Source organism: Penicillium odoratum (assembly GCF_028828045.1).
Source record: "Penicillium odoratum strain IBT 22623 chromosome Unknown utg000005l_segment0_segment0, whole genome shotgun sequence".
Classification (NCBI taxonomy): Eukaryota; Fungi; Ascomycota; class Eurotiomycetes; order Eurotiales; family Aspergillaceae; genus Penicillium; species Penicillium odoratum.
The window spans coordinates 6,767,530-6,793,420 of NW_026643147.1; the positions used below are offsets into that span (position 1 = coordinate 6,767,530).

At 50.0% G+C, this 25,891-nt stretch overlaps 9 protein-coding genes across 9 annotated transcripts; 5 read left to right on the forward strand and 4 right to left on the reverse strand.

Annotated features, from left to right (window-relative positions):
- Positions 1 to 659: 659 nt before the first annotated feature.
- N7520_008121 (uncharacterized protein) lies at positions 660 to 1,901 on the reverse strand (the record flags this gene model as incomplete). The annotated part of the gene is made up of 1 exon (XM_057142055.1): positions 660 to 1,901. The coding sequence occupies one exon, from the start codon at positions 1,899 to 1,901 to the stop codon at positions 660 to 662; it is 1,242 nt and encodes a 413-aa protein (XP_056996061.1).
- Positions 1,902 to 2,569: 668 nt separating this feature from the next.
- On the forward strand, positions 2,570 to 5,235 carry N7520_008122 (putative RNAPII degradation factor Def1; the record flags this gene model as incomplete). Its single annotated transcript, XM_057142056.1, has 2 exons — positions 2,570 to 2,858; positions 2,936 to 5,235. 2 exons carry the CDS (start codon positions 2,570 to 2,572, stop codon positions 5,233 to 5,235), a joined length of 2,589 nt encoding a protein of 862 aa, XP_056996062.1.
- A 1,129-nt stretch (positions 5,236 to 6,364) lies between these two features.
- Positions 6,365 to 7,774, reverse strand: N7520_008123 (OSBP family protein; the record flags this gene model as incomplete). Its single annotated transcript, XM_057142057.1, has 4 exons — positions 6,365 to 7,153; positions 7,211 to 7,265; positions 7,329 to 7,654; positions 7,706 to 7,774. 4 exons carry the CDS (start codon positions 7,772 to 7,774, stop codon positions 6,365 to 6,367), a joined length of 1,239 nt encoding a protein of 412 aa, XP_056996063.1.
- A 1,328-nt stretch (positions 7,775 to 9,102) lies between these two features.
- On the forward strand, positions 9,103 to 10,791 carry N7520_008124 (putative MFS transporter; the record flags this gene model as incomplete). The annotated part of the gene is made up of 3 exons (XM_057142058.1): positions 9,103 to 9,516; positions 9,567 to 9,800; positions 9,856 to 10,791. 3 exons carry the CDS (start codon positions 9,103 to 9,105, stop codon positions 10,789 to 10,791), a joined length of 1,584 nt encoding a protein of 527 aa, XP_056996064.1.
- Positions 10,792 to 11,225: 434 nt separating this feature from the next.
- Positions 11,226 to 13,404, reverse strand: N7520_008125 (uncharacterized protein; the record flags this gene model as incomplete). Its single annotated transcript, XM_057142059.1, has 5 exons — positions 11,226 to 11,624; positions 11,674 to 11,962; positions 12,028 to 12,436; positions 12,489 to 13,201; positions 13,253 to 13,404. 5 exons carry the CDS (start codon positions 13,402 to 13,404, stop codon positions 11,226 to 11,228), a joined length of 1,962 nt encoding a protein of 653 aa, XP_056996065.1.
- Positions 13,405 to 13,566: 162 nt separating this feature from the next.
- Positions 13,567 to 15,294, forward strand: N7520_008126 (alpha-keto acid decarboxylase family protein; the record flags this gene model as incomplete). The annotated part of the gene is made up of 1 exon (XM_057142060.1): positions 13,567 to 15,294. The coding sequence occupies one exon, from the start codon at positions 13,567 to 13,569 to the stop codon at positions 15,292 to 15,294; it is 1,728 nt and encodes a 575-aa protein (XP_056996066.1).
- A 1,255-nt stretch (positions 15,295 to 16,549) lies between these two features.
- On the reverse strand, positions 16,550 to 19,178 carry N7520_008127 (M28 family metallopeptidase; the record flags this gene model as incomplete). The annotated part of the gene is made up of 2 exons (XM_057142061.1): positions 16,550 to 16,732; positions 16,788 to 19,178. 2 exons carry the CDS (start codon positions 19,176 to 19,178, stop codon positions 16,550 to 16,552), a joined length of 2,574 nt encoding a protein of 857 aa, XP_056996067.1.
- A 1,079-nt stretch (positions 19,179 to 20,257) lies between these two features.
- erg13 (hydroxymethylglutaryl-CoA synthase) lies at positions 20,258 to 21,748 on the forward strand (the record flags this gene model as incomplete). The annotated part of the gene is made up of 3 exons (XM_057142062.1): positions 20,258 to 20,317; positions 20,373 to 20,475; positions 20,535 to 21,748. The coding sequence occupies 3 exons, from the start codon at positions 20,258 to 20,260 to the stop codon at positions 21,746 to 21,748; spliced, it is 1,377 nt and encodes a 458-aa protein (XP_056996068.1).
- A 1,685-nt stretch (positions 21,749 to 23,433) lies between these two features.
- N7520_008129 (uncharacterized protein) lies at positions 23,434 to 25,389 on the forward strand (the record flags this gene model as incomplete). The annotated part of the gene is made up of 1 exon (XM_057142063.1): positions 23,434 to 25,389. One exon carries the CDS (start codon positions 23,434 to 23,436, stop codon positions 25,387 to 25,389), a length of 1,956 nt encoding a protein of 651 aa, XP_056996069.1.
- Positions 25,390 to 25,891: the final 502 nt, after the last annotated feature.

The window sequence follows — 25,891 nt, forward strand, 5'->3', positions numbered from 1 at the left end:
AATTTGACAAGGGATAGGGTCGCGAGGTTGAGGCGATTGCAATGAAAATAGTATAGATGGACTACAGAGAAGATTGAAACAAGAAAGAGATGGCTTGAAATTGGGGTGGAAAAGGTGAGGTTGCGCTGTGACGTTTACTAAGAAAGATGGAGACGCTAACCCGATTCCCTCAATGCGACGGGGCCGATTCGCCCCCCTCGACCCCATGTTAAAAACACCGTCACACAAGTCATTTGGGTTATCTTTCCCCGTAACTGCCCTTTAAGCACATGATTCTGACTCTGCTTGCATTCCCGCTGCATTCCGGTCATAAAGTATACTTTTCTCAAATCTCGCTTCCATAAGTACTTGGTACCTGGAAGTATGCCAAGCAGATCTCGGAGAAGTTTATCCGGATGGCGCAGAGCGGGTGGAGTCCAAGTGCGGAGTACTGGATCGATCTTCGTCATAGCGCACTGAAGTGCTCCGGGAAATGGGCCTGGCATTGCCATTGCTGAGGGGAAAAATACAACAGCTTGAATTAAGATCTGTGTTCCCAGCGTTCAACACATCCACGCCAAATTGCCAAAATTTGAACGTCTACTTGAACCCTGTGCTTATTCCTCAATGATATGCGTATTGAAGGAAAGTTGTTATATAGCCGAAACCACGTAGACAAATCAGGTCAAGCTCAGCTCCAAGTGACTCATAATATCTCCTTCCTCTCTGACGGAAGAACGGATGCGAGATCCCTCGGCATTGTCTGCTGTATTATCTGGGAGCAACAGCTGTACATGGCGAGCCAGAGAAGTTGCATCTCTAATTCTCCTCTGCTCTATCAAAAGTCGGAGGGCATCACAGGCAATTCGAAGGAAAGCGTCTCGGCGGGAATCATTCCAGGCCTGGACTTTGGGGAGTGATAGAGTTTCAACGAAGCGAATGAAAGGAGTCGGGTCAGGATGACTCGGATGGCAAAGGGACACGCTCGCAAATAACAATGATCGAGAGGATGCCAGTGTAGAAATGACTTCTCGGTACTCGTCATAGATGTAAGGGGTGACCTTCTCGGTCAGCGGTTTGGCGTCCATTGCTGCCCGGTTTAGATGGGCTCCAGCTGCCAGCAGCATCGGTTTTCCGGACTTGATCTGTTGGGGTAACATCGAATGCATGTGGCAGACACGTAGATAATACTTGAATGCCGAAGCAAGTCCATCTCCATATCGAAGTTCTGCTTCCATAAAGTCGACAAGCACGTTGCTAATACTTTGCTGGGCGACCGACTCTGTGATTCGGCCATTAGACCCGCCCAAATCGCGGCTTAGGAGCATTCTAATCCACTGGACAATGGTATCTTGAAGACCCTCGGCGACCATAAACTTAGTCAAAGACGAGGTTGCCGCTCGTGAGTGCAACAGCATCTGTCGGGAAACGCCATCGGAAGCCCAAAACCATTCCACCACGCGAGACGCTGCACGGGAAGTCTTCATCGCCTCGCTGACGCCATTCTGAGCAGGAGTTCGTACCAGCAGCAGCTGAGATTTTAAACATTTGGTGATGGTTAACGGGGTTACAGAGCCTGAGGCTGCCAATTCATCAAATACGAGCATAGGTTCTTTAGCCAGTCGTTCCTGTTCGTCTATATCTCGGACATGTTGATTAATGCCTTTGGGCGGCACGATTCGAAACAGCGGATTGTCGAGAATAATATGCAGATGGTGGTCGGTTGCATGAAGTGAGGAATCGGTATTCAAGGGCTGTCGATCGCCCTCATGGGTGTCCGATACCGGGTACGCGTGGTCCAGCTGACGACGAAATGAGGATGTGAGGGCGTTGAGCAATTGCTGGGACTCTCTGGGGGTTCGAGGCAGTGGCTGATTAATCTTGGGCCAGGATTTGAACTGAAAAATTGAGGTGCCCTTCATGATGATAAATTTGGGGATTATGCGGTGAGTCCCAAATGTGTATATGTGACGACTCTCAAATAGTTGGCCCCCTTGTGAAGGCGAAGATCGCCGCGAGGGGTGGGCGGTGAAGGCTCGAACTCTCAACTTTGGGCGGGAGTGGATGACGAGCAGACCGAGTGGTGCAATCGAATTGGTGAATGAGAAGAGATTTAAAGAGTGAAACCACCAAGTAAAATAGATCAAAAGATTTATCAAGATAAGATCAAGGAGATGAATCGAGTGTTCAAGATGATACCTAATACAAGTTCATGTACTTCCCAATATTTCAAACTGTCGTGAACCAGGTAACAAACCAATAGGCGCCACTCGCTAAAAAGCCAGGCAACGCCAAGACCAGCTGTGACTGAGAGCAACACATCAGAACTTAGCTTTTGCCTTCCCCATTCACATCCCCCCCCCCATTCTCCCCATACCACACCTTTTCTTGCTTTTTGCTTGTCTATCTGGATTACTATCTGGCCAGTGTGCCTGTGGTCCTTTTCTGGTGCTTTTCCTCTTGCGCGAGGGTGCATCATACACTTTTTCACCCTACCTTCCTCAGATCCTTCCTTCACGAAACCCTTGCGACGCCATCGTGACCTCCTTCCCAATTCCAATTCTTCCATCTCACATACCCACATAACACAATGTCCGACATTCAGAACCGACCCTCTGCTCGAGGCAGAGTATCCGCTCGCGGTGGCCGTGGTGGCTACAGCAACAGAGGTGGCCGTGGTGGAAACAGCAGATCCAATGCCGATAGCTCAGACCTCGCATCCTTTGATGAAGGTGAAATCGGCCAGATGAAGAAGAAGTATTCCGATACCCTGCCCACTCTTCGAGAGTTGTTCCCCGACTGGAAGGACGAAGATCTGGTGTTCGCTCTGGAGGACTCAAATGGTGAACTCGAGGAGGCAATTGAGCGCATTACTGAAGGTTGGTTCCCCTGAACTGAACCGCGACTTAGCGCGTTGATATCTTCCCCCACGGCTCATACTGACCAATGTGTTTAGGTAATGTGTCGCAGTGGGGAGAGGTCAAGAAGAAGACCGTCGACCGGACTCGCCCTAAGACCAAGGAGGTTCAGAGCGCCCCGACCGAGGTGACTTCAGCTCCTCTTCGTGCAGCTCGTGGTCGCGGCGGGCTGGAAAGCCGTGGTCGTGCTCGCGGAGACCGGGGTCGTGGTGGTCGTGGTGGCCGGGCTGGTGCTCAAACAAATGGAACTCGCGTTGTCAGCACGGCTGAGCCTGTGCCCGCGGCGGCAACTGAGCCCGTTGCATCGAACGTGACAGACGAATTGGATAAATGGGACAACGAGCCTGCAGCCACAGCCACAGCCACAGAGTCGGAGCCTCAGACCAGTGTGATTCCCGAAGGCTCAAAGAAGGGTTGGGCTAGTTTGTTCGCCAAGCCGCCTCCTCCTCCCCCGCAGAAGAAGGCTCCGCAGCCCGCTCCTGTGCCTGAAGCTGAGAAGGCTCCCGAACCTGTGCCAGAGCAGACTGCTCCCGAACCCGCTCCGGTGCCCGCTCCCTCCCAGAAGACTCCTGTCGCCAAGCCGATTCAACCTGTTGTCCCTGCCATCCCCGCCGCGATTGCCAAGCCTCCTCAGGTTGACTTGACCGAGACCAACCTCGAACAAATCCCCGATGTGTCCGCCCCGGCTCCAACTGCCACTGCTGCCAGCACTGTCGGTAGCTCTCTGGACCCTGTGGCTGTTGCTCAGGCTACTCCTTCCCGCGCTCCTCCCGCTAGCCTTCCCGGTAGCGCATACAAGCAGGGTGTTCGTGCTCCCGGCTTCCAGCGCCGTGTGATGGAGCAGCAGCAGGCTGTGGTGATGCCCGGCAACCACGCGGTTGATCGTGCTGCTGTGCAATTTGGAAGTATGGGACTGAACGGCGACGCCGTGGATATTGATGAGAACCGTGAGGAGGCAGAGACCCGCGCCCAGCCTCCTCAGCACTCCCCTGTCGCTCCTCGTGCTTCCCTCCCTCCTTCGACTCAGGGTGTTGCTGAGACCCCTGCCGCCCGACCTGCCCCTGGTCTGCCGCCGGTTCCCCAGGGCTCTGTTGGTGAATCTTTTGACTTTGCCCGCTACTCCGAGACCCAGAAAGCCTACGACCCCTTCGCCATTCCCGCCAGCCAGCCCCAGCAGCAGATCCCAGAGCCCTTCGCCAACCAGGCTCCCACTCAGCCCGCTGCTACCACCGGCAGCGAGTACTCTCCCTTCTACGCCGCCGACCAGCAGCGTTTCCCCTACAACTACTACGATAGCTACGGCCAGACTCAGAATGCCACTGCTGCCCCTCGTGCCGCTCCTGGATTCGGTGTCTCGGGTGCTGAGGCTGCGCCTCAGATTCCCACCACCCAGGCCCCCAGTCGTTACGGCCCCGTCGATGCCACCAACAGTGGTCACAACACTCCTAACCCGACCATGCCCGCTGCTAACCAGACCCCCGCTGGTCAGCACATGCCAGGCCAGCAGAGCGCCTATGCCTACGGCTACAACCCTTATTATACCAACCCTCACTATGCTCAGTACATGAACCAAATGAACCAGCAGCCCCAGTACAACCGGAACCGCCCCATGTATGATGATGCTCGTCGCTATGATGACCCACAACAGCAGCAGCAACAGCAGCAGCAGCAGCAGCACTACGGTATGCCGCACAACAACCAGTACGGCTACGGTAACCAGTACGGCCCCTACGCTGGTAAGGGTGGCATGTACGGCCAGCAGCCCCATGGCTTCTCCTACGACCACACCTCTTCCCCCGCGAATGCTGCCGCCACCTTCAACCAGGGAACCCCCGGACGTGACTCAGTCTACGGTGGTCGCACTGGTGCAGCCCAGCCTGCCGATAGCCAACAGACCACTGCGGGCGCCAACGCCTTCGGTACTGGTATGTCGGACGTTTTCAGTCGCCCCCAGGCCAGTGGATTTGGTCAGAACCCCTCTGTCGCCCAGCAAGCTCCTGTGAGTGCTGAGGAGACCAAGGGCTTCGAGGCCCCCAAGGCTGGTGGCCCCAGCCCGTCTCTGGCCCAGGCCAACCGCCCCGGTTCCGCCACCAACAATGTCCCTGGTCAGCCCCAGGGCCAAACCGGCCTTCCCCCGCTGCAGGGTCAGCAGGGTCAGCAAGCCTTTGGTGGTTATGGCCACTTGAACCCCCAGTATGGTGGTCTCGGTGGTCTTAGCGGACACCAGGGCGCTGCTTCGCAGAGCGGTGGTGGCTACAACAACTACGGTGCCGGGTTCAGCAACTACTACGGAAACAACCGTGGTGCCGGTGGCTGGGGTAACAACTACGGTCACTAAGCTTAGGGAATGACTATTTTCTTTTTTCTCCTTCCCTGTCATACACATATGTCGTTGATTTGAGAAAATCAAAAAAGGGCGGAGTTTCTTTTCCTTTTGTCTTGATCGTCTCAGGAAGGCAGACAAAGAAGCAACTCCTATCATTTTCTTTTCATCTTTTTTCCCTCAACATCTGTGTAATCTCTACTCTCTTCTGGGAGCTTGGCTGGCTTTTCCTTCTTGGGGACTGGGTACTTGCGTTTTCTTCCTTACTTCCCCATGTTTTTCTTTTTGCTACTGTCACGCCTGAGGCGGTTTGTATTAAATCCATCAATTTTCCCTGTCTTCCCTCCACCTCTGCCGAATGTCTTTTTCCCCCTTTTTTCTTTTTTTATTTTTTTTTTCTTCGCCCTAGCTCACGGTGTCAATTGAGGTCCGGTGTGTTATTCGGTGAAGAAGGGTTTCTGTTTCTGTCTCCTTTTTTCATCTTCTATTCTCTGTCATATGCATTGTCTACGACTGATGGGTCTGGCTGAGGTGGATTGTGATGGATTTTGCTCATTATTGAGCCTTCAAAAAGTGTGATGAGTTATGTACGCACCTATATGAACCAGATATTGCAAGACTCAATAGATTCCCCTGGGGCAGAAGCTCGAAATCCAGTTCTCGTATCCTATTTTATACATAGGCCATAAGATTACATGTAAATTTCAATGTTTGATTGCGGAAACATCTTATGTACTCACCTGATACATACCGAAATGTAGTAAAGGTATAAAATTGTACTGTTGTTGCAGAGATGCTTTGCCATACATATTTATATATGAGTTGGAGAATGAGAAAAAATCAAGATCATATGATTAGGTTGTGCAACCGTTGATCTGCTCAACTCATGCATATAAGCAAACGGCAAGATCATCGACCGGGACTATATACAATCGAAATACATGACATGGTCCTCCATATAACCAAGGACATCACAAGGCCAACTCTATACGAAGACAATCGGGCTAAGGGACAGGACTAGATAACCCGAGATTGAGAACAGTTGTCCTGGTACCCTGGATCCACTCGATAAAAAAAGAAAAACACCCAAAATGAAAATAAAAAAGCAAAGGCGGCGTCTCTCTCAATTGCCAGAGTCTAGAATCTACGCGGAAAGGCCAAGACCCTCAGGGCCAACCTTGAAGTACGGCGGCTTCGCACCCGCAGCGCGGGTGGCGTCAAAGCGCCAGATTCCACCAGTCTTGTCACCATCCAGATCAGGGCTGAGGTCGAGCGACCGAGCAAGCTCCTGAATGGTAGCGTCGTCATCCTTTGGATCAACACGGTTGAAGAAGCGACGCTCCCACTCGCGGTTCTCGGACTTCTCGATACGACGCAGCTCGCGCTGCGCATTCTCAATGCGAGACTTGTGGGCTGAGACGGCGTCCATGTCGTTCTTTTGGATGTTCTCCGCAACCTCCTTCCAGGCGCGGCGGCTCTCGTAGATATCCTGCTCGTCGATCGGGGCCAGGCTCAAGGGGGTGGTCTTGTTCTCCTCGACAGTCCAGGTATCGATGACTTCCTTGCTGCCGGCCTTCTTGAGGGTAAAGGTGTTGGACCACTGGCCGTCGACGGTGTACAAGGGCTTCTTCTCGCCCTCGCTGGCCTTGTATAGGCTCGCGGTGAAGGTGTTCTTCTTACCGCTCAGCCAGCCCTTGCCGGAGAAGTCGATCTTAGAGACATAGCCGGTGCTGCTGGCGATCTTGGCGGTCTTCTCGAGCTCGACGAATGGGGTACCGTAGATCAGGGACTCGATGTGGAGGTTAGGGAGCGTAATCAGGTATCGCTCCTTCTCTTTGGATCCGGGCAAGCTAAGGGTGTAAAGAGCATGTCCGATCTGCTTCACTTGGATGGTGCTGGAGAATGATGCCTTCTGGGCGTTGTATCCTTGGAGCTGTGAGAGCTCGTGTCAGTTACTTGTGCTTGTGATGATGGCACGTGACAAACTCACCTCGACTCCATTCTTCTCGTTTGAGATTGCATACGCGGTAGCGGGTGGGTGGTGGCTACAAAATATACTTGTGAGTATCTTCAATCCATTTGGTCCTAGATTGGGAAAGACCACGTACCTGACCTGTTCACTGACCAGCTGTGTCTCGCCAGTCTCAGCGTTACCCTGCCACTTACCGATGAACAGCTCACCCAGGAATGGGTTCAGCGGCTTCTTCTCGCTGCCAAGCTTCTCACTACGGCTGCAGTACTGCTGGTGAAGGGTGGTCAGGAACCATTTGAGGACAAGAAGGGCCCGCTTCTCTGGGTCGGACTCCTTGGCGGGGGCCACGAACACATCGGGGTGTTCGGCCCAGTAGGCAGAGTACTCGGTAAGGGAGGTCGAGGACAGGATGAAGGGAGGGGCAGTCAGGGACGAGAGATCTCCGTTAAATGAAGCAATAGACTAGAAAACCGATTAATTGCAGGAACTCGAAAACCAAGTTGTGCAGCCTACCTTGAGGAAACTGGTCCACGAGCCCTTGCTGTGGGCGGGGACGGCACTTTGGGGCTCCTTAGGCGACATTTTTTTCAGGAATTTAACTTGGATTGGAAAGGTCAAACTTGAAACCACAGAAATTCCGAAACCTGAAGCAAGTGGGGGAGTTTGATGTCAACGGTTGGCGGTCAGAGGGATAACGTCATGGGGAATGTGGTATCGGTACTATTGGTCGACCACACTCATGCATTTTCCTGATTTCATCGATTGCGCGTCTCTATAAGTGACAGTATCTTTCTGGTACTATTCATATCATCTTTCTGGTACTATTCATACTCCTGCCATTGACAATGCCCACTGAGGGAAACCGGAGGCCTCATGATCTTGCAATCGAGGGGCAGATAATTGAAAAATCTCCGATCCGAAACACGGACATATGATGGAGATATTTTTAATCAATTTGCTAGAACTTCCATATCTTTTTGTCTCTTTTCATCTTTCTATCGGATCATCGCCCTGATCGGTTAGAACTTCGGGGATTGCTTTACGTACCCCCTCAATTACTCTTGTATACTCTTACCTGATCAGGAACATATGTACCCATGGCAAGTACCCGACCAAATCATGTTTTCTATTGCCTATCCAGTCAGCCTTCAGGGCTCCAGTATACCCAACCATTGAAGGTACTTTGTAGTGTCAAGTGAATCTACTCCAGTATCTCTTCCTGTACTTTTTCCTGTACCCACCCCTTTAGCTACAGTAGACTATAAACGTATATCGAACGTATCCATAGATGTAAAAATGTGCAGTGAAAGGTCAACATTTGAAAGGTTGCTGTTGTAGTGTGTCACTGAATTCGGAGCCATGGGTATAATCCTGCATATGGGTTAGGGTGTACAAGAGTAATTTGGGGGCTACGTAGCAATTGCCAGAACTTCGGATTCTTTTCCGCACTGACTCGGCTGTTAACCACCCCACGCTATCGAGTCTCAACCATTGGTTACATTGTCTGGGTCGGACCCTGAAAGAACCATGCTCAAGCCAATCTGTACTGCTCTACGGACTTCAATCCGACAGTTGGACTGAATTTAATGCCGATCCTCGGCCAAAGATAACCATCGCCGAACGTTCGCAGATTTTTCCTTCTGACTCACTGATCTTTCCAATGTATTCAGTTGCTATATATCTTTGATTGTTGGATTGGATTTCAATTAAAACAACCTATTTTCCAATTTTCTGATCTGGGAAACTATACCCCAGTATGCCATCGGAAACATCCCGCGTTTAAAAGTTGAGCCTGCTTCTATCATCAAATTTTCCAACTCACAAACCCTGAACAAGCCCTGGACTGCTATTGTCAAGTCTAGACCAAATCAAATTGCACGTAACGCAATCACAGGCGTGTATCGGCCGGCATGTCTGCGACGCATTCCATCTCCAGCATCGAGGAAGCTGCCTCGGTAGAAGAAATACAACCTCAAAGAACGAAATCGCGCCGATCTGAGACGGGAAACGATCTTCATCTTGCTCAGAGTCATCTCTCTCACCATGATATGCCAGTGGCCAATGATGATTTCCACGAGGTCGATGCTGAACAGTATTTACGCTTTTCACATACCCGCAAAATAGTGATTGTTGCCGTGCTATCTTTCTGTTCATTCTTGGCTCCCATTTCTTCAACATCGATTCTTTCCGGTGTTCCAGAGGTCGCAGTGACCTACAATACCACCGGAAGTATTATAAATGCTAGCAATGCCCTATATCTGGCGTTTATGGGAATCGCGGCTCCGTTCTGGGGACCATTTAGTCAAGTGTGGGGAAGAAGACCGGTGAGTTCTTATACATCATTTTCTATGAAAATGCTAATTAATATTTTCAGATCTTCCTTACCAGTGCATTCTTATTCTTTGCCTTCAGTATTGGCACCGCACTTGCTCCGAACCTCCCAGCATATTTCATCTTTCGTGTTCTCACTGCCTTCCAAGGAACATCATTCTTGGTCGTAGGTAGCTCTGCAATTGGCGATATTTACGAGCCTCGAGCTCGTGCCACTGCCCTGGGGTGGTTCCTATCGGGTACTCTGATCGGACCAGCATTTGGACCATTTATTGGTGTACGTCCATCTCCTTCAATCATCAATTTAAGCAATACTAAACTAATTAAAACAGGGAGTTATTGTCACTTTCTGCTCTTGGAGAGTTGTATTCTGGCTCCAAACCGCTCTGGGTGGTCTAGGCACACTGCTAGTATTCTTCTTCTTTCCAGAAACATACCCCCACCTCGTCAAAGCGGACCCTTCTCAGAAAACCCCAAAAGAAAAAGCCAAATTCCTCTGGCATCGCGTCAATCCTGCCCGCGTTGGCGTCCTTCTCTTCTCCTACCCGAATCTGTTCTTCGCAGGCCTAGCAGCCGGCGCACTAGTCTGGAACCAGTACTCCCTCCTCACACCAATTCGCTACGTGCTAAACCCCCGCTTCCATCTAACAAGTCCCATCGAATCGGGTCTCTTCTACATCGCACCTGGATGCGGGTATCTAGTGGGTACGTTCATGGGCGGCCGCTGGGCAGATCACACAGTAAAGAAATGGATCCGCAAGCGCGGCGGCATCCGCGTGCCTGAAGATAGACTGAAATCCTGTCTTGTGTTCCTTGGCATCGTAATCCCGGGCTGTATCCTCGTCTATGGTTGGACGGTTGAGAAGGCTGTTGGTGGAATTCCTGTTCCGGTGCTTGCGATGTTCATTCAGGGAGTTGCGCAGCTGTTTTGTTTTCCCAGTTTGAATACCTTCTGTCTCGATGTTATGCAGTCTTCTGGCCGGAGTGCAGAGGTGGTTGCGGGCAATTATATGTTCCGGTATGTTTTCGCGGCGATTGGCTCTGGTGTGGTGCTTCCGGCTGTGGAAGCTATTGGTGTCGGATGGTTTAGTACTATCAGTGCCTTGTTTCTTGTCGTTGCGGGTTTGTGTGTCTGGGCGACTACTATTTTTGGAGATCAGTGGAGGAAGAAGGTTGATGCTAAGAACCAACAGAAGGAGGTGGGGATTGTTGAACAGCAATCTTCAACAGATGTTGAAAAGATAGGCGTGGCTGAGGTTAAAGTATGAGGCCTTGGTAATGTTTCATTTGCAAAATGCTTTTTCGTTAAACTAAAATATGATTGGCAAAGCTTTCAGCAATTTAATCTTAACTAATCTCATCCGCCATACAATTTCGTCCTATCCTTTCTTGGGCCATTTGTTTCCAACAGGATTTACCCATCATTTGAGTCAGCATGATCATTGGCGAGATCAATCCTAATCAACGTTTTCCTCAAGTACTAGTTCTGGCCTCATAGTACAGTGCCTTTTACCGCCCCTAATCCTTTCTATCTGAGGACAATTTTCCAGAGATACTCGAAAAGCAAGAATAGGAGTGTCAGATGTGAAAGAACTAATAATTGAGAAAAGTCGGGTAGGAAGAAAGGCCCGAAAGCGTGGATGAAGCCAGTGCTAACGGCCTGGAAATAATAATTGAAATGAGATAGAGATATTTATACATATTAAACACCAGGTAAAGGGGGATCAACAGCCAATAAAGCCGGATGGTCCGCCAAAGACTGCCAGAATCCCGCCTCGAAATCCCACAAGTCCTGACTGAGCAAAGCAGCCCAGTCGTCGTTCCCAGTTCCATCCTCATGAGCACCTTGTATATCCGTCGGGGCCTGCCCACTATCAGAGTGAAAAGAATCCAGAAATCGCTGCATCGTCTGCGTGGCTTTAGAAAGCAAAGCATAATTCGGATCCCCTGGTCGAACGATCGTACCGATCTGTACCTCCGCCACGAAGACGCCAAGGTCTTGTAAGATCTTCGTACGGGTGATATTTTGCGTTGTATGAGTGTGTTGCTTTAGGAGGGCGAGGAGAATCATTCCTGCTGCTGGGAGACCATAGTATGCGACCTATAGTAATTACTTAATATTGGATCGGCATTAGCATAGATAGACATACCTTCCAAACAAGACCGGTTCCGGAGTTAGTCAACTGATCCCGCAGAAGGATGCATTCCACAACGAGGGTGAGCATCTGTCCCGCTGTCTCGATAATAGGTATATCGGGCTCGGTTAGATTATTCAATAATAAGAGACGAAGTAAGAAGAGAACATGTAGATGCTGAAGACGGGCATGAGCGATGAAGTCCCTATCAAATGGAGTCCGGGTGCACTGCTTTAGACTTGTTTCGAGGCGAAGGGAAGCAGGGAGAGCGAGCCATTGCTTTTCGGCTTTTTGCTGAATTACACTGTTTGGCGTTGATATGATTAGGATCATGAATGCAGAAGATGGATGTTTTGATACGGAACATACGTCGCTCTTTGCACACAGGCTGCATCTTGCTTATCTTGTAACAATTCCCAAATCTCTTCTTTCAGAAATGCGCACAGTGCAGACCACCGAGAGTCTGCCCGATAACCGGGTTTCGAGTCCGAGTCCCAGGTAATATCATGATGGTTTTCATTGAAACTTGGTCTTGGTGTTGTGCTGGTAGGTGTATGACATGATGGAATTTGAAAATGACAAAATCGCTTGTTCATCCGCGGCGGACGACCAAGAAAAATGGCGATATTCTTGTCAGCGGAATATATCCGCGCGAATGCGGACTTCCGTAAATCCATTAAAAATCGCGGTATACCGGGTTTGGCCTCCAGGTTCTCATGGTATCCCATTGCGAATGTCGAGGAGATAACGTCACCGAGTTTGCGCCATGAGTGATAACCTAGATATGGCCTATAAGAAAGAATCAAATAGGCAGGAAAAGAGAAGCTTACTTTGATCACCATCCACATAAGAATGTACGATGAAATTCTCGTACTGAATAATCAATTGTAAATCATTCAAGCAGTCTAATGAAAGCGAGATCTCCAGCGCAAAGTCACTAAGCTTGGTTGCAAGCCGTCGTAAATTATATTGATCTTCCTCTGTGGTATAAAGAACCGGAAAAAAAGGGATATCGATTGTCGCGCGACTAATCGCAGCGAAGAAGATGCCGATGGTCTCCCAGCGACAGTTGTGATCGAGGAACTGCGTCGAGAATTCGGACAAGTTCATAGATTGATGGAATTTCAGCGACTGCGCAGAATTGTGGAGCAACCGCCGCGCATAAATTAAATGCCAATTCTCGTCATTTAAGGTAAAGAGCTGGCTCACACTCTCGGCGCATTGCGCAACGAAGGGCTCCGCGAGAGCAAGATTCGCGCCCTTTGCGAGCCAAAACATGACAAGCTCCTTCATAGCCGATAACGGATACGCCGTGAGTAGATGTCGTAGGATATCAGCCCCTTGAAGCAGCAAGTGGTTATCGCCCACCCACTGCGGGCTTAAAGCTTCGGAGCCCCCGACTTGAGCGCCAGCGCCATGGTCTCCGTCCGTTGTAATATGCTTGAATATGGCGGCATGACTAGAGGATCCCAAGTATCCAGGGTTTGGATACGGATTACGCCGAGGAGTAAAAGATGGCGTTGGATTTGATGAGGTCAAATTGCTAAGAACCTCATTAATATCCCATGCTCATTGTTCGGCCGGTCCCACTTACCTCGGTTTCTCAACGCGCCTCCGCTTGAATGGCGTGGTGCGGTAGATACAGACAGCCTTGTTATTCTTGCATCGCGAACAGACTGGCTGATGATGATCACAAGCGAGTTTTGCCTTTCGACAGGTTTCACAAGCAGCTAAACGTGATGCCATTGGAGGGTAAGCGGAGTCTTGTCCGCAAAGGAAAAAAGTTCTCGGCTATAGGCGGTTCGGCGATAAGATGGTGGGGTAAAGTTAAAAGCGGTACAAGCGGGGACCAACAGTATAAAAGGTTCCTTGGATCTGCAACTTACTTCTTACATACATCTGCCAATCATGTCTTCTACCAATACTGTTAAGCTCGCTGATTATTTATTGACCCGGCTACTTCAGCTAGGTGTTCAGTCTATCTTTGGCGTTCCAGGAGATTACAACTTGCGCTTGTTGGACTTTGTTGTCCCTGCTGGTCTACACTGGGTGGGGAACTGCAATGAGCTTAATGCCGCATATGCAGCCGATGGATATGCTCGCATCAATGGATTATCCGCCCTGATCACCACTTTCGGTGTTGGGGAGCTGTCTGCCGCTAATGGTATCGCTGGCGCGTATGCTGAAAGGTCACCCGTTATTCACATTGTCGGTACTCCACCTCGGCCACTCCAGCAAAGCCGCGCATTGATGCATCATACTTTCGCCGATGGTGAGTACAAGCGGTTCGCCGCTATGTCAAAGCATATCACTATCGCACAAACAGAATTGCAGGATGCAGCGACGGCACCAGAGAGAATCGATTGGATCTTGCAGCAGGCTCTCATCCACAGCCGACCTGTGTACCTTGAATTCCCCGATGATATGCCCCATGTCCTTGTCTCGTCAGCAAATCTCAAGACTCCGATCAAGGTCCCAGATGTCCCGAGTCCTGCAAATGAACAAGAGGTCATCAACCGCATCTTAGAACGCATCTATTCCTCCAAGCAGCCCGTCATCTTTGTAGACGGCGAGAGCAAAGCGCTGGGAATCGTCGACCAGCTCGATACACTGATCAAATCCACTAAATGGCCCACCTGGACTACAGTCTGGGGTAAAGGACTCGTCAACGAATCCCACCCCAACGCCTACGGCCTGTATGCCGCGGCCTTTGGTGACAAACCTGCACAAGAATACTTCGAATCTGCCGATCTGGTCCTCACATTTGGCCCACACTATAGCGATACAAACAGCTACTTCGATCAAACAATCCCCAAGCCCGCAGCTGCCATCACATTCCGAGACAGCACCATTCAAATCGAATCTGATATCTACCGTGACATCTCCCCTTCCAAAGTCCTCTCCGCACTCCTGGACAAACTCGACTCCTCTCGCACAATCACCGCCCAAGGCCCAACTAAGAAAATTGTCACGCTCGATGATATCCAGCCCACAGATGCAGTTGCCCAGAAGAACTTCTTCCGGCTTGTCAACCCGCTCTTCCGCGAGGGTGACATCATTCTCGCAGAAACTGGCACAGCAGCCTACGGTGGCCGACACTTTAAGCTACCCCCGAAATCCCGACTCTTCACTGCCGTCACCTGGCTATCAATTGGTTTCATGCTCCCCGCTACCCTTGGCACCGCGCTCGCAAAACGGGAACTGAACAAACCATCTGGCGCGCGGAACCAAACAGTTCTGATAATCGGTGATGGTAGTCTCCAGATGACAGCACAGGAGATCAGTGTTATGATTAAGGAGAAGCTGGACATTCTGATCATCATCATCAATAACGAAGGATACACAATTGAGCGGGTGATTCATGGACGGAAAGAGGCGTACAATGATGTTCCATTTTGGAGGCATACGCAGGCGCTCCAATACTTTGGGGCGGATGATGAGGCTGTGAAGCAGAATACGTATACGGCGAGGACAGTCGGGGAGTTCCAGGATGTGCTGAAGAATGAGAGAGTCAAGGATGGGAAGGGAGTCAGGATTGTGGAGGTCTTCATGGAGAGAGAGGATGTGCAGGAGGGACCTTTGCTTTGGGTGCTGAACAAACAACTTGCGGAGGAAGAGGCGGCCAAGTCTGCTTAGATGCTTTATTGAACACGTCCGAACCAAGAGATCGATACAGTAGATAAATATATTTTTTCTTTCATTGTTCGATATTTGCAAATAAACACTCATTTAAAGGAAGACTCCAAACATGTCAACACGTCGCTTGAACAGCATAGATGCAAGACGTATATCTACTGTACATCACACGACAATTGCTGCCTCCAGGTGAGGTTGTTGATGAAAATGATCTTCGAAAACATCAGATGCAACCTCATATGCCCAATACTCCATAGTTTTGATGTTTAATTGTGTACGTGTGGAGCTGGTTTCGAACTTGGGATGTATTAACTGTGCCTAGTCCCACCGAGTACTTGGAAGGTACATTGTGAATAGCCTCATTTGCATCACCCATGAGTTTACACATGAATTGATCAATCATCTACTACACCAAGATTTGATTTAAGAGAAAATTGACAATATATTTTGTTTAAGTGATTGAATGGTGCATCAAAAACAATATCAAAAAACAAAACATCTAACCCAGAGGGACTCCTCCTGTGCCTCTGTTGGTCACTTTAGAGGGGTCTGCTCTGAGCTGATGTTTCCCGGTACTAATTGACAACACCATTCAAGTCCCGTGGGCTGACCTATTTGGTCACATATAGTGCCAGCTGGTGGGAGTGTTTACCACTCGACCATACGGATGTCAATTGTTAGTTCTATTTCCCTACAGGTCGTTATAACCCAGCCACTAACCAATTGTACTTTTTGTCATTTTCGGAGTTGGTTCAAGCCATCATAACAAAACTCTCTGCAAGTGCAGAACATCTACCCAGGTGCCTAATGCTGAGATTGAATTTATTGATGTACGCTAATAGAAAAGCAAGTAACATGGACCTGGATGGCAAGGAGCACTGATTATGGGGATGAGGGTTTGGCTTGAGTGTCACTCTACTACGAGATAACCACAGCTTAGGCCTCACTGTTACTTCGTCAAGATCAATGCGAACTGGAATGTATGAGATTGAGTGTATTCAGTGCTATCACAGTGAGGGAAAGTCTAAGTAACTCGCTACTGAAGCCACCACCTGGGCAGTAAGAACATGGTTGGTGTATATGTATGACGAAAAAAAAAGGAGATTGAGGAACAGCGATATAAGAGCTCCAACCAGAGACAGGCTGTACAATGCCTAGGTGGGACCGCAATGAAAATGCTCGAGGACAAGTGTGAGGGGTATGCACGAGAGAAAGGACAAATGGAGAAGATAGGAGGTGTAAAGGTAGTGTACATTTAGTGCAGGAGATCAGTGCTGGCGGTGTGGATGATGTTGGCGACACGATCGATCCAGTGCTGAGCGAGAGACCAGTCGCCAGTATTGATGGTATCGCGGATGGCGGGGAAAATGGAGGGGTCGTAACCGGACCATAGCTCAGGCCCGAAGATAACGTGGCGGAATTGAGTGCGGTTGGGGATCTATGGAAGTGTTAGTTGAAGATTAGAAGTACTAGGTGTCAAGAGTAGAACTTACACCGCCGCCCTCTTCTAGGTCCAACAGATGCGTGTCAAAACTGGCCATGCGTAGGTTGTGGTTCACACGCTGTATCGCCATGACATTGCTCTCGTATCCACCGGAGCCCCAGACAGTATCATGCCAGATCTGGTTCCATGATTCAAACTTGACAGCATTGGCTTCCAGCTCTGCTGCTGCGTTGAACATGACCTCCAGATTGACATTGGCCTTCTTAGATTTGACAAATCCTTCCAGGTCTTTGACCCAGCCGGTGATAGATCGAGCATACGCTTGAAGGTCGAATGGAAGCATGGGATTCTCAGACACATCCAGTAGGAGAAGACTCCAGAACTGTGCAAGAAGCTTGTGATACTGGAAGCCCGGATCACCAGATTTCTCCATCCAGTCATAGGACTCGTAGCAGCTGTGGTATGGGTAGGGCTTGCCCTCGAATCCAAAATCAATGCTAGAAGTACCTGCAATGTCCTGGAAAGCCACGTAATCGCTGCCAGCACCAAGCGGTTCTAGCTTGCTGCCCTTTTCTATCCAGATGTCCTTCAGCGTCTTATTGGCAGTGGGGTCAGAGAGACGTCCTAATATTTGCAGCATAGAGCGCTCAAACACGGGCGACCCTGCGGCCCGGAACTCGGAGCCCGCTACACCCACATCAACATTGAGGTAGGCATATGCATTGCTCCGGAGGTTCTCAGCTTCCTTTTCAACATGTTCTGTTGAGCCGATAAGGTTGTATTCCTCACCATCCCAGCTGACAAACTCGATGGTACGAAGTGGCCGCCAGCCGTAATTGAGCAGCTCACCAAAGGCTCGTATGACCTCAAGAAAGACTGCAGTGCCACTGCCAGGATCAACACTTCCCAGACACCATGAATCCCGATGATTGCCAACAATGATCTTCTTGTCGCGCTCCTCGAGTCCGATGATAGTCCCGTGGACATTGTAAATAGGCATTCTCTCCACTTCATCCTGCAGATTCATCAAGTGGACAGTCGGCGAATTCTGATCACCGGTCCACCAGCCTTGAATCTTGGGTACCCCACCAACCCATTCGCTGGGGACCTTGGAGCCATGTCCCTCCAGGGCCTGCAACAATCGTTGCGCGTCGCGCCAGGCGATGGGAAGGCTAGGGATCTTTGTCAAGCCGGCACTCTCTTCGGGCAATAGCCGGTGCTTCTCCTCCGGTGTAGATGCCCACCCGGGGGTTAGAACGTCTCCAACAACCTGGGACATGAGACTAACTCCGCCTCTTTGGACCCCATCGGCTGGCATATAGCGTCCCTTGGGATAGGCAGGACCTTGGACAAACCCGTCCTGGGCTGGATCAGAATAAATGATACATCCTGCTGCGCCAGCCAGTTCGGCGGCTTTGATTTTCAGAGCCCGGTCTGGTTCAGTCCCGTAATACCGGACTAGAGCAATTGCACCATCAAGTGAGATACCACGGTCGGCAAGCAGCTTGAAGTCTTCCCGAGAGCCGAAATTAGCGTACACCAAGGGTCCCGTCACGTTGCCGGATTTCGAGTGGCCATGGAACACGGGGGTTTTTGAGTCATTCTCCTCAAGGGTGGCTTCCCACACTAAATCTGGAGGATCGATGATGGCCACCTTGCGACCACCGTCACGCGGATAGTTCAGGTAGACCTGAAACTCTTCCCGTTCGACCTTATCGAACCCTGCTCGGTGCATCGCCTGCTCGACCCATTCTGCCAGATAGAAGCTACCTTCGGTACCGGCGATATGAGGGAAAGAGGTGATGTGTTTGAGGGTCTCCTGGATGTTGGTGTCGTTGATGTTGCCCTGGATGAAATTCTCGACCGACGATGAACTGTAGGTCTGACCCATGATCATGCGATTATTGAGGTTGAAGACATCCCCGATGAAGAAGACATAAACCAACGTCACCACCAGCATGAGAGCGAACAATCGTAATAACATAATACATCCTTGATCCCGCATGCGCGACCGCGCATCTTGAAGGTTGAAACTGAAGCGAAAGCTGGAGAGGCTCGGTAGGTATCGTTGTAAGGGCCGATGGATTGCGGAAAGGGTTCGGGTGAGAGTAGAGAAGCGCTTGGAGAATTGGTGTCTTAATCGGCGGCGACCATGGGGTAGTGTTGCGGAGTCATCGACATCCATCTGATCTAATTCCCTGCGTAGCTCATCCGCGGAGCCTCGGGATGAGCCCGATGCCGACGAGGCAAGGTCATCGAGACTGCCGCGAACGGATTCCACGGTTGGGGGTTGGTAGTGAGAGGGCTCGCGACCGAGGAGCCCCTGGCGTTCAGCGTCGGTGCCATCACCTAGATGTTCGCGCGAGGAGGAGGGTTGACCGGTGGCTTCTTCGTAAGAGGGGATAGGGAGTTCCTGATATTCGAACTTATCGTCGCCCATGGTGGCACGGGGTGGGCTCCCAGGAGCCGTAGCAAATGGAGGGCGCGGATGCGGGGAACTTCCAGATCATGATCTGCTTGTAAGAAATAGGAAATGATAATGCAACATCCCGAGAAAATGAGGGATGGCTTCAATGTTGGGTGAAAGGTTGAATGGGGAGTTGGATGGATGCCTGCCCCGGACTATCTCCTGTTCTCTCGTGGCGCAGTGACCCACGCTTGGCTCAACGCGTCCATGTATCCCAATGGGTTTCGTAACTACACAAATTCGTGACTACGAAGTACGTATTTAGATACTGGAAAGAGAAAATCGCTAGCTCATTGACGATCTGAATGTTTATTTCATTGAAATATTTTCCGGAATGTCCGGAGGACACTCACCTGATAATGTTCATCCGGATATAGTTGGACTTAATACGGAGTACGTTCAAGTATCTACGGAGTACTATCTCTGCGCTCTTATACTTTCTTTCTTTCCCTATGCCGATAATCCCCGAGTGATGTCCGAATTTATTGAATTCCTGAACAAATCTGATCAGATCCACCAAGGAATGCAATAATTAGAAGAAATTACAGGAAGTGGAGTTCAGGCCCGCAGATAAGATGAACAGACTGGATTATACACCGTAGATTTGAACTAACCAGTTGACCTCAATGTACCTGAAATCTTAACAAATCTGGTAAATCTGGTACCATAATGTAACATCATTAGATCTATTAGAGCTCTATTCACATGCTATCATAACTGATACCTTAACCCTATATAGAAAGCTCCACTTCTCAATTTCAAAATTTAGTTCAATTGACCCCTAAACCCATTTCCTTCGGCTCAAAGGAAGGTGAAGTAGTGGCATCTCCACCCATATGAGAAGAAAAAAGAAAGGGTGACAGATCGTACACGGTAGATCCGAGTACACAACTTTCTCCTTTTTCTGTTATAAACTCGTCCTCAGTTCCTCCTAATTTACTTTCTTCTTTATTCACTTCATTTCTTGCTCTTTTGAACTTGAGTTTCCCTTGTGGTTGTGTTCTTATTTAAAAAAACCCCTTTCAAAATAATTTCTATACCCCTCCCCCACAATGTCTGCCCGCCCCCAGAACATCGGTATCAAGGCCATTGAGGTCTACTTCCCTTCCCAGGTTCGTACCCCCTTGGATTGAAATTGATTAGAATCCTCATTAACAATTCCTCTAGTGCGTTGATCAATCCGAGCTGGAGAAGCACGATGGCGTTAGCGAGGGCAAATACACCATCGGTCTTGGCCAGAAGAAGATGAGCTTCTGTGATGACCGTGAGGGTATGTGGCACCTTTTTTTTTTCTGGGGAATTCGAGATTCAAAACTAATTCGAAACTAGATATCTACTCTATGGCCTTGACTACCCTCTCCTCCCTCCTCAACAAGTACAACATCGACCCCAAGACCGTCGGCCGCCTCGAGGTCGGCACCGAGACTCTGCTGGACAAGTCTAAGTCCGTCAAGACTGTGCTCATGCAACTGTTCGCTCCCCACGGAAACACCAACATTGAGGGTGTCGATAACGTCAACGCCTGCTACGGTGGTACCAACGCCGTCTTCAACAGCATTAACTGGCTCGAGTCCTCTGCCTGGGACGGTCGTGATGCCGTTGTTGTCTGTGGTGATATTGCTCTGTACGCTGCCGGTGCTGCCCGCCCCACCGGTGGTGCTGGTTGCGTTGCCATGCTCATCGGTCCCGATGCTCCTATCGTCTTCGAGCCCGGTCTCCGTGCCTCTTACATGACCCACGCCTACGACTTCTACAAGCCCGATCTCACCAGCGAGTACCCCGTTGTTGACGGCCACTTCTCTCTGAAGTGCTACACCGAGGCTGTCGATGCCTGCTACAAGGCCTACGACGTCCGTGAGAAGGTCCTCAAGGCCAACCAGAACGGCACCAACGGCGCTACCGACGAGTCCCAGACCGCTCTGGACCGCTTCGAGTACCTCCTGTTCCACGCCCCTACCTGCAAGCTCGTCCAGAAGTCCTACGCTCGTATGCTCTACAACGACTACCTGGCCAACCCCTCCCACTCCGCCTTCGCTGAGGTCGCCCCTGAGCTCCGTGACCTCGACTACGCCGCTTCCCTGTCCGACAAGGCCGTCGAGAAGACCTTCATGGCTCTGACCAAGAAGCGCTTCGCTGACCGTGTCTCCCCTGGTCTCCAGGTCGCCCTTCTGTGCGGTAACATGTACACCGCCACCGTCTGGGCTGGTCTCGCTTCCCTACTCAGCCACGTCACCCTCTCCCCCAGCGAGCCCAAGCGCATCGGACTCTTCTCCTACGGTTCCGGTCTCGCCTCCTCCCTGTTCAGTGCCAAGATCGTCGGCGACGTTTCCGCCATGGTTGAGAAGCTTGACCTCAAGAACCGCCTCGAGGCCCGCAACGTCCTCGCCCCCGCTGCCTACGATGACCTGTGCAAGCTGCGCGAGCACGCCCACCTGCAGAAGAACTTCAAGCCCTCCGGTAGCACCGAGACTCTGCAGCCCGGAACCTACTACCTCACCGAGATTGATGACATGTTCCGTCGCAAGTACGAGATCAAGGCCTAGATGGTCTACTCGTTCTGATCTGCCGTTGGATATGACCCCCTGCCTTGTTTAGACGGTTAAGAAAAGATTCCCCACCAGCGTTTTTGATGGGTTTTGTGTTGGAATAGACCTTGCGAAGCCCTTGATACTTATTGTTTATTTTTCTTTTGTTACGCACACTTTTTCGGATGAATGATGAAATAAGCTAGAAGCTACAATATCAGTTTTTAACTCGGCTATATGCCTGAATATAATACTTCATTTCAAAATATTGGAATTTCAAATGTTGTCTACTTCTTAAGGTTGTAACAAACAAATACCTAAACATATGTGACTACTAACCTCGTAAACACGTGAGACCCTTGTATATTCTGAAGATGCATCGGACAGGATTTGGTAGGGGTAACGGAGAAATACGATGTTTCGCCTTCATAACTATGCGCCCGTGTGTTATCTCATCTATGTGCTGGTATTGCCTAAGGTTTCAGTAGGTAATGCATAGTAATCCCATCATCATCAGTCTGTTGAATGTATAGTTCATTCATTTTTGTAAACGCTCAAGTGCAAAGGAATTGAAGCTATTCAGAACTAACCAAAGTACCATGGTCCATGCCCCTAATGATCTACTAAATTAATGCAAGGCAATCTTATCAAAAGACTGAAACAGTGCAAAAAGTGGAGTAAAACTTTGTACAAAAATCCCCACTAAGAACATGATAACATTAAACCTTTTGACCAAATCATCACTAATTTAGAACTTGAAACAACAGTTGAATGAACCTGTTCTGCTAATTATGGGACATTCCACCATGGTTTACTGGTCGCAGAAACCGTAGAAAGAGTGACGACGATCGGCCGGCGCGTACTTGAGACTTAACTTACATCTGTAGCCGCCGACCAAACCATCACACCGCGAACGACCTACTACCTGACAAAGGAAGGTCCATCTCTGGAGTTTCTACTTCATGCATCGTCACAGCACACGCCCTGGCTATTTTTAGCTATTTTTATCCTTCAAAAGCTAACCGCCCATCTACAACCCGGCGATTCCTGAGGCATGGCGCACCCTCTAGGGGTCAACCCCTAGAGGGGTGAAGCCGCTAATTACCTGACAATTGCGACCTAATTGTTTCTGAATTTAGAAGTGTTTGATTATTCTGCATCACACTATTCCCAAAAAGGGATCTGAAGAATACCGTCGAAGCTGATGCAAAATATAGTAACAACTTAACGCGCGACTGATCCGCTGAAACCGCACTAAACCTAGATGGACATCCTTTACGGGCTTTCAATGTCCCCTGTCGCGCGACCTGAGGAACAATTGTCGGCAGTTTCGCGTTTCATCGCATAGCAGGCGTGGCACTGGATCGGAGACCAGGATCCCAAAAAAAGAATAGGAGCCTCCGTTGGCGTCACCGTGGAGCCATTTCTCCATGTTTCAGGTTATTCAAGATCCGCTTGGGGCTCGTTGTGGGCCCTTATTCTATATCTATATCTGCATCTTTGCTTGGCTTGTTTGAGCCTTTTTATCTCAGACCATTTAATATCCAAGCATTCTCCTTCACCGTCATGTCTCTGTTCCTTCACGAAATTGTTCAGATCTGAACGACTTACCTCGACCTACATTCGTTTCTTACTTGTCATTGGGAAGTCCGTTCCTGTTGATACAGAGGCTCGCCTACTTGTTGAATCATCTCCATCGCATCATGTCTGGAGACCACGCTCGCTACCAGCCAACTACGCCACCTGGTCAGCCTTACGAGGAATATCTTGGGTCCGGACATAGTCGTAACCCATCTACTTCATCTATCTACTCTGGTGAATCTTCACCTTGGTCCACCATGACGAGCAATACTAGCCCTGGTACTTCGCCAACCCGGCATCACCATGGTCCTGCACTCTTACCCAAAATTCGACCTCAAGATGTGGTGATTGAACCTGTCTCTTCTGCTGGCCCTCTGCGTACCCGCCGGTTCTTGTCCAACACACGAAATACTCCTGGATTTGCACCTTATTCCCTTAGCCGTCCTTCTTCTCGACGCAACCAGCCAGATACGGCTGATCGGATTCCTTTGGCATCTCCCATTTCACCTATTGTCACCACGGGTCCTATCAGTCACTCTGCTTTGTCGTCTCCAGTGACTATCACATCAAACAAGCGCAAAGCGTCTGGGGGTCATAATCGATCCGTGTCAGCCTCAAGTATTGATGAGGCTACTCTGAGCCGATATGGATATCCTACCTACCGACAGCTCCCAAAGTATGTGCCGCATGTACAGGCGCAAACAACCCCAACTACACCAGTTACCCCAGTGACTCCGAACATCGTGGTCTACCCATCTCTACCACAGCAACCCACAGTAGAAGTTCCTCGGCTCGGTCCTGTGCGCACTCCACGTCATCCGTTGACTGTGCCAACGCCCCAGTACTGCCGCAGCCCAGTTCACGGCCCTCAAAGATCACCAATGGATCTGATGAGCCCCCGGGAAGATTCAATTCCTCAATCTACCAACTTGATCTCGTACTTGACAGCTCCCACTCAACCAGTCAACCTAGTCCGAAATGTCAGTGTCATTCCTACCCGTGGCATGCATGACTACTTCTGGTGGGACATCCGTCAGCTCCGCAACTGGGAATCCTTCTCTTTTGCCACGATTGACAAAATCGACGGACTCACCCAACTACTAAGAACCGAGATCCCCGGAACCCTGGCTCCCCCCGTAGGTGTTTCCTCTTCTCGTCTAGCCCCGGAGTCTGAACCTGGTCTAGTGGACCTAATCCGCGATCTCTATGCCCCACGAGTCAATGCAGCATTAGCCGTTTCCCAAGGAGCAGAACATCTCCAACTCTATCCAGCTCCAGATATCCGTCATACCGGACACAAAAACCACGGCCACCCGCATTTCCTAGCCAACTACTCCACAGACACAGATTGCACTAGCGCAGGGCTCCCACGTGGCCGACTCGTGGGTATAGTCAAGAGTTTCGACAGATGGAACTCGGCAATGCGCAATGAAGCACCCCACCGTCGCGTCGAGTATCTAAACGGCCTAGCCCATCTCCAGCGCTGCATGCGCGAACATTCCTGTCGCTACGGCTTCATAATCACGGAAATCGAACTCATCTGCGTTCGCGCCGGCTGCGACGATGGCTGTGACGTCCCATATTTCGGCTACCTGGAAGTGGCAGCGCCAATTCCACTTAAAACGGCCGCGACGCCCCAAACCGCGCGCGATGTTCCAGCACTCGCAACCCCGATCAGTGCACGTTCTTTCTCATCCTCTTCTCATGGCTCATCTTCATCATATTCCGGACATCCGTCCCCTGCGCTTGAGTCGGAATGTTTGGACGATGGCTGTTCAACTCCCATGACTGCTAGTCTGGCTTTGTACTTTCTGCTCATGCTTTCTAAATCCGTTCCACTTCCCTATCAGCCGTCCGCTCACCTCAACGTTGGCGGACCGGGTGCTCTTACCCGGCAGCGTGTTCTTTCCGAGCCTAAAGATAGCTGGATCCCTGAGCCGCAGATTGGTGAGCGTCGCGACGCTAAGCGGGTTCGGGGATGGGTTTGGCCCCATGAAGCTTGGCATCGGCGGGAAGGCGGCGGTGTTCCTCGATCAACAAGGAATATCGATATTAGGGCGAAGAACTGGCATAAATAGGTAATTTCTGTTAGGCGTAGGATATTGGAAATGAGGCGCTTGATCTATTGGAGTAGTCTACTCTATTCTCCATTTTGTGTTCATGATTTATGCTTTGGCTTGGGTTTTCCTTCGGTGGTTGCTTTGTTATTCCCCCTTTGTTTTCAATATTTGATATTAATGTAATTTTTTTCTTTCCTATTTATCCGGTAGTATTTCTCTACTGTCTAGCTTTCTAATGGTGTACTTTCATCCCCAGTACGACTGGGCAATCAGACCTTGGAAGTTCTAATGGATGAGGATGTAGCTTCAACTCCAAGGTCCCCATTGTCAGCCTCAAGCCGATCATATCCACATTTATTGATTGTAACCATTCCCACTAATAAGGACCTTGGGAGTAAGAGTACCTCGATAGCCAGCTCGCAATGAGGACATTGCAGAAAGACCAAAGTATAAGCTGCCATACATAAATACGGCTCCCCTTCACTAATCCCTGTACACTTTTTCCCTCAAATATTATCAT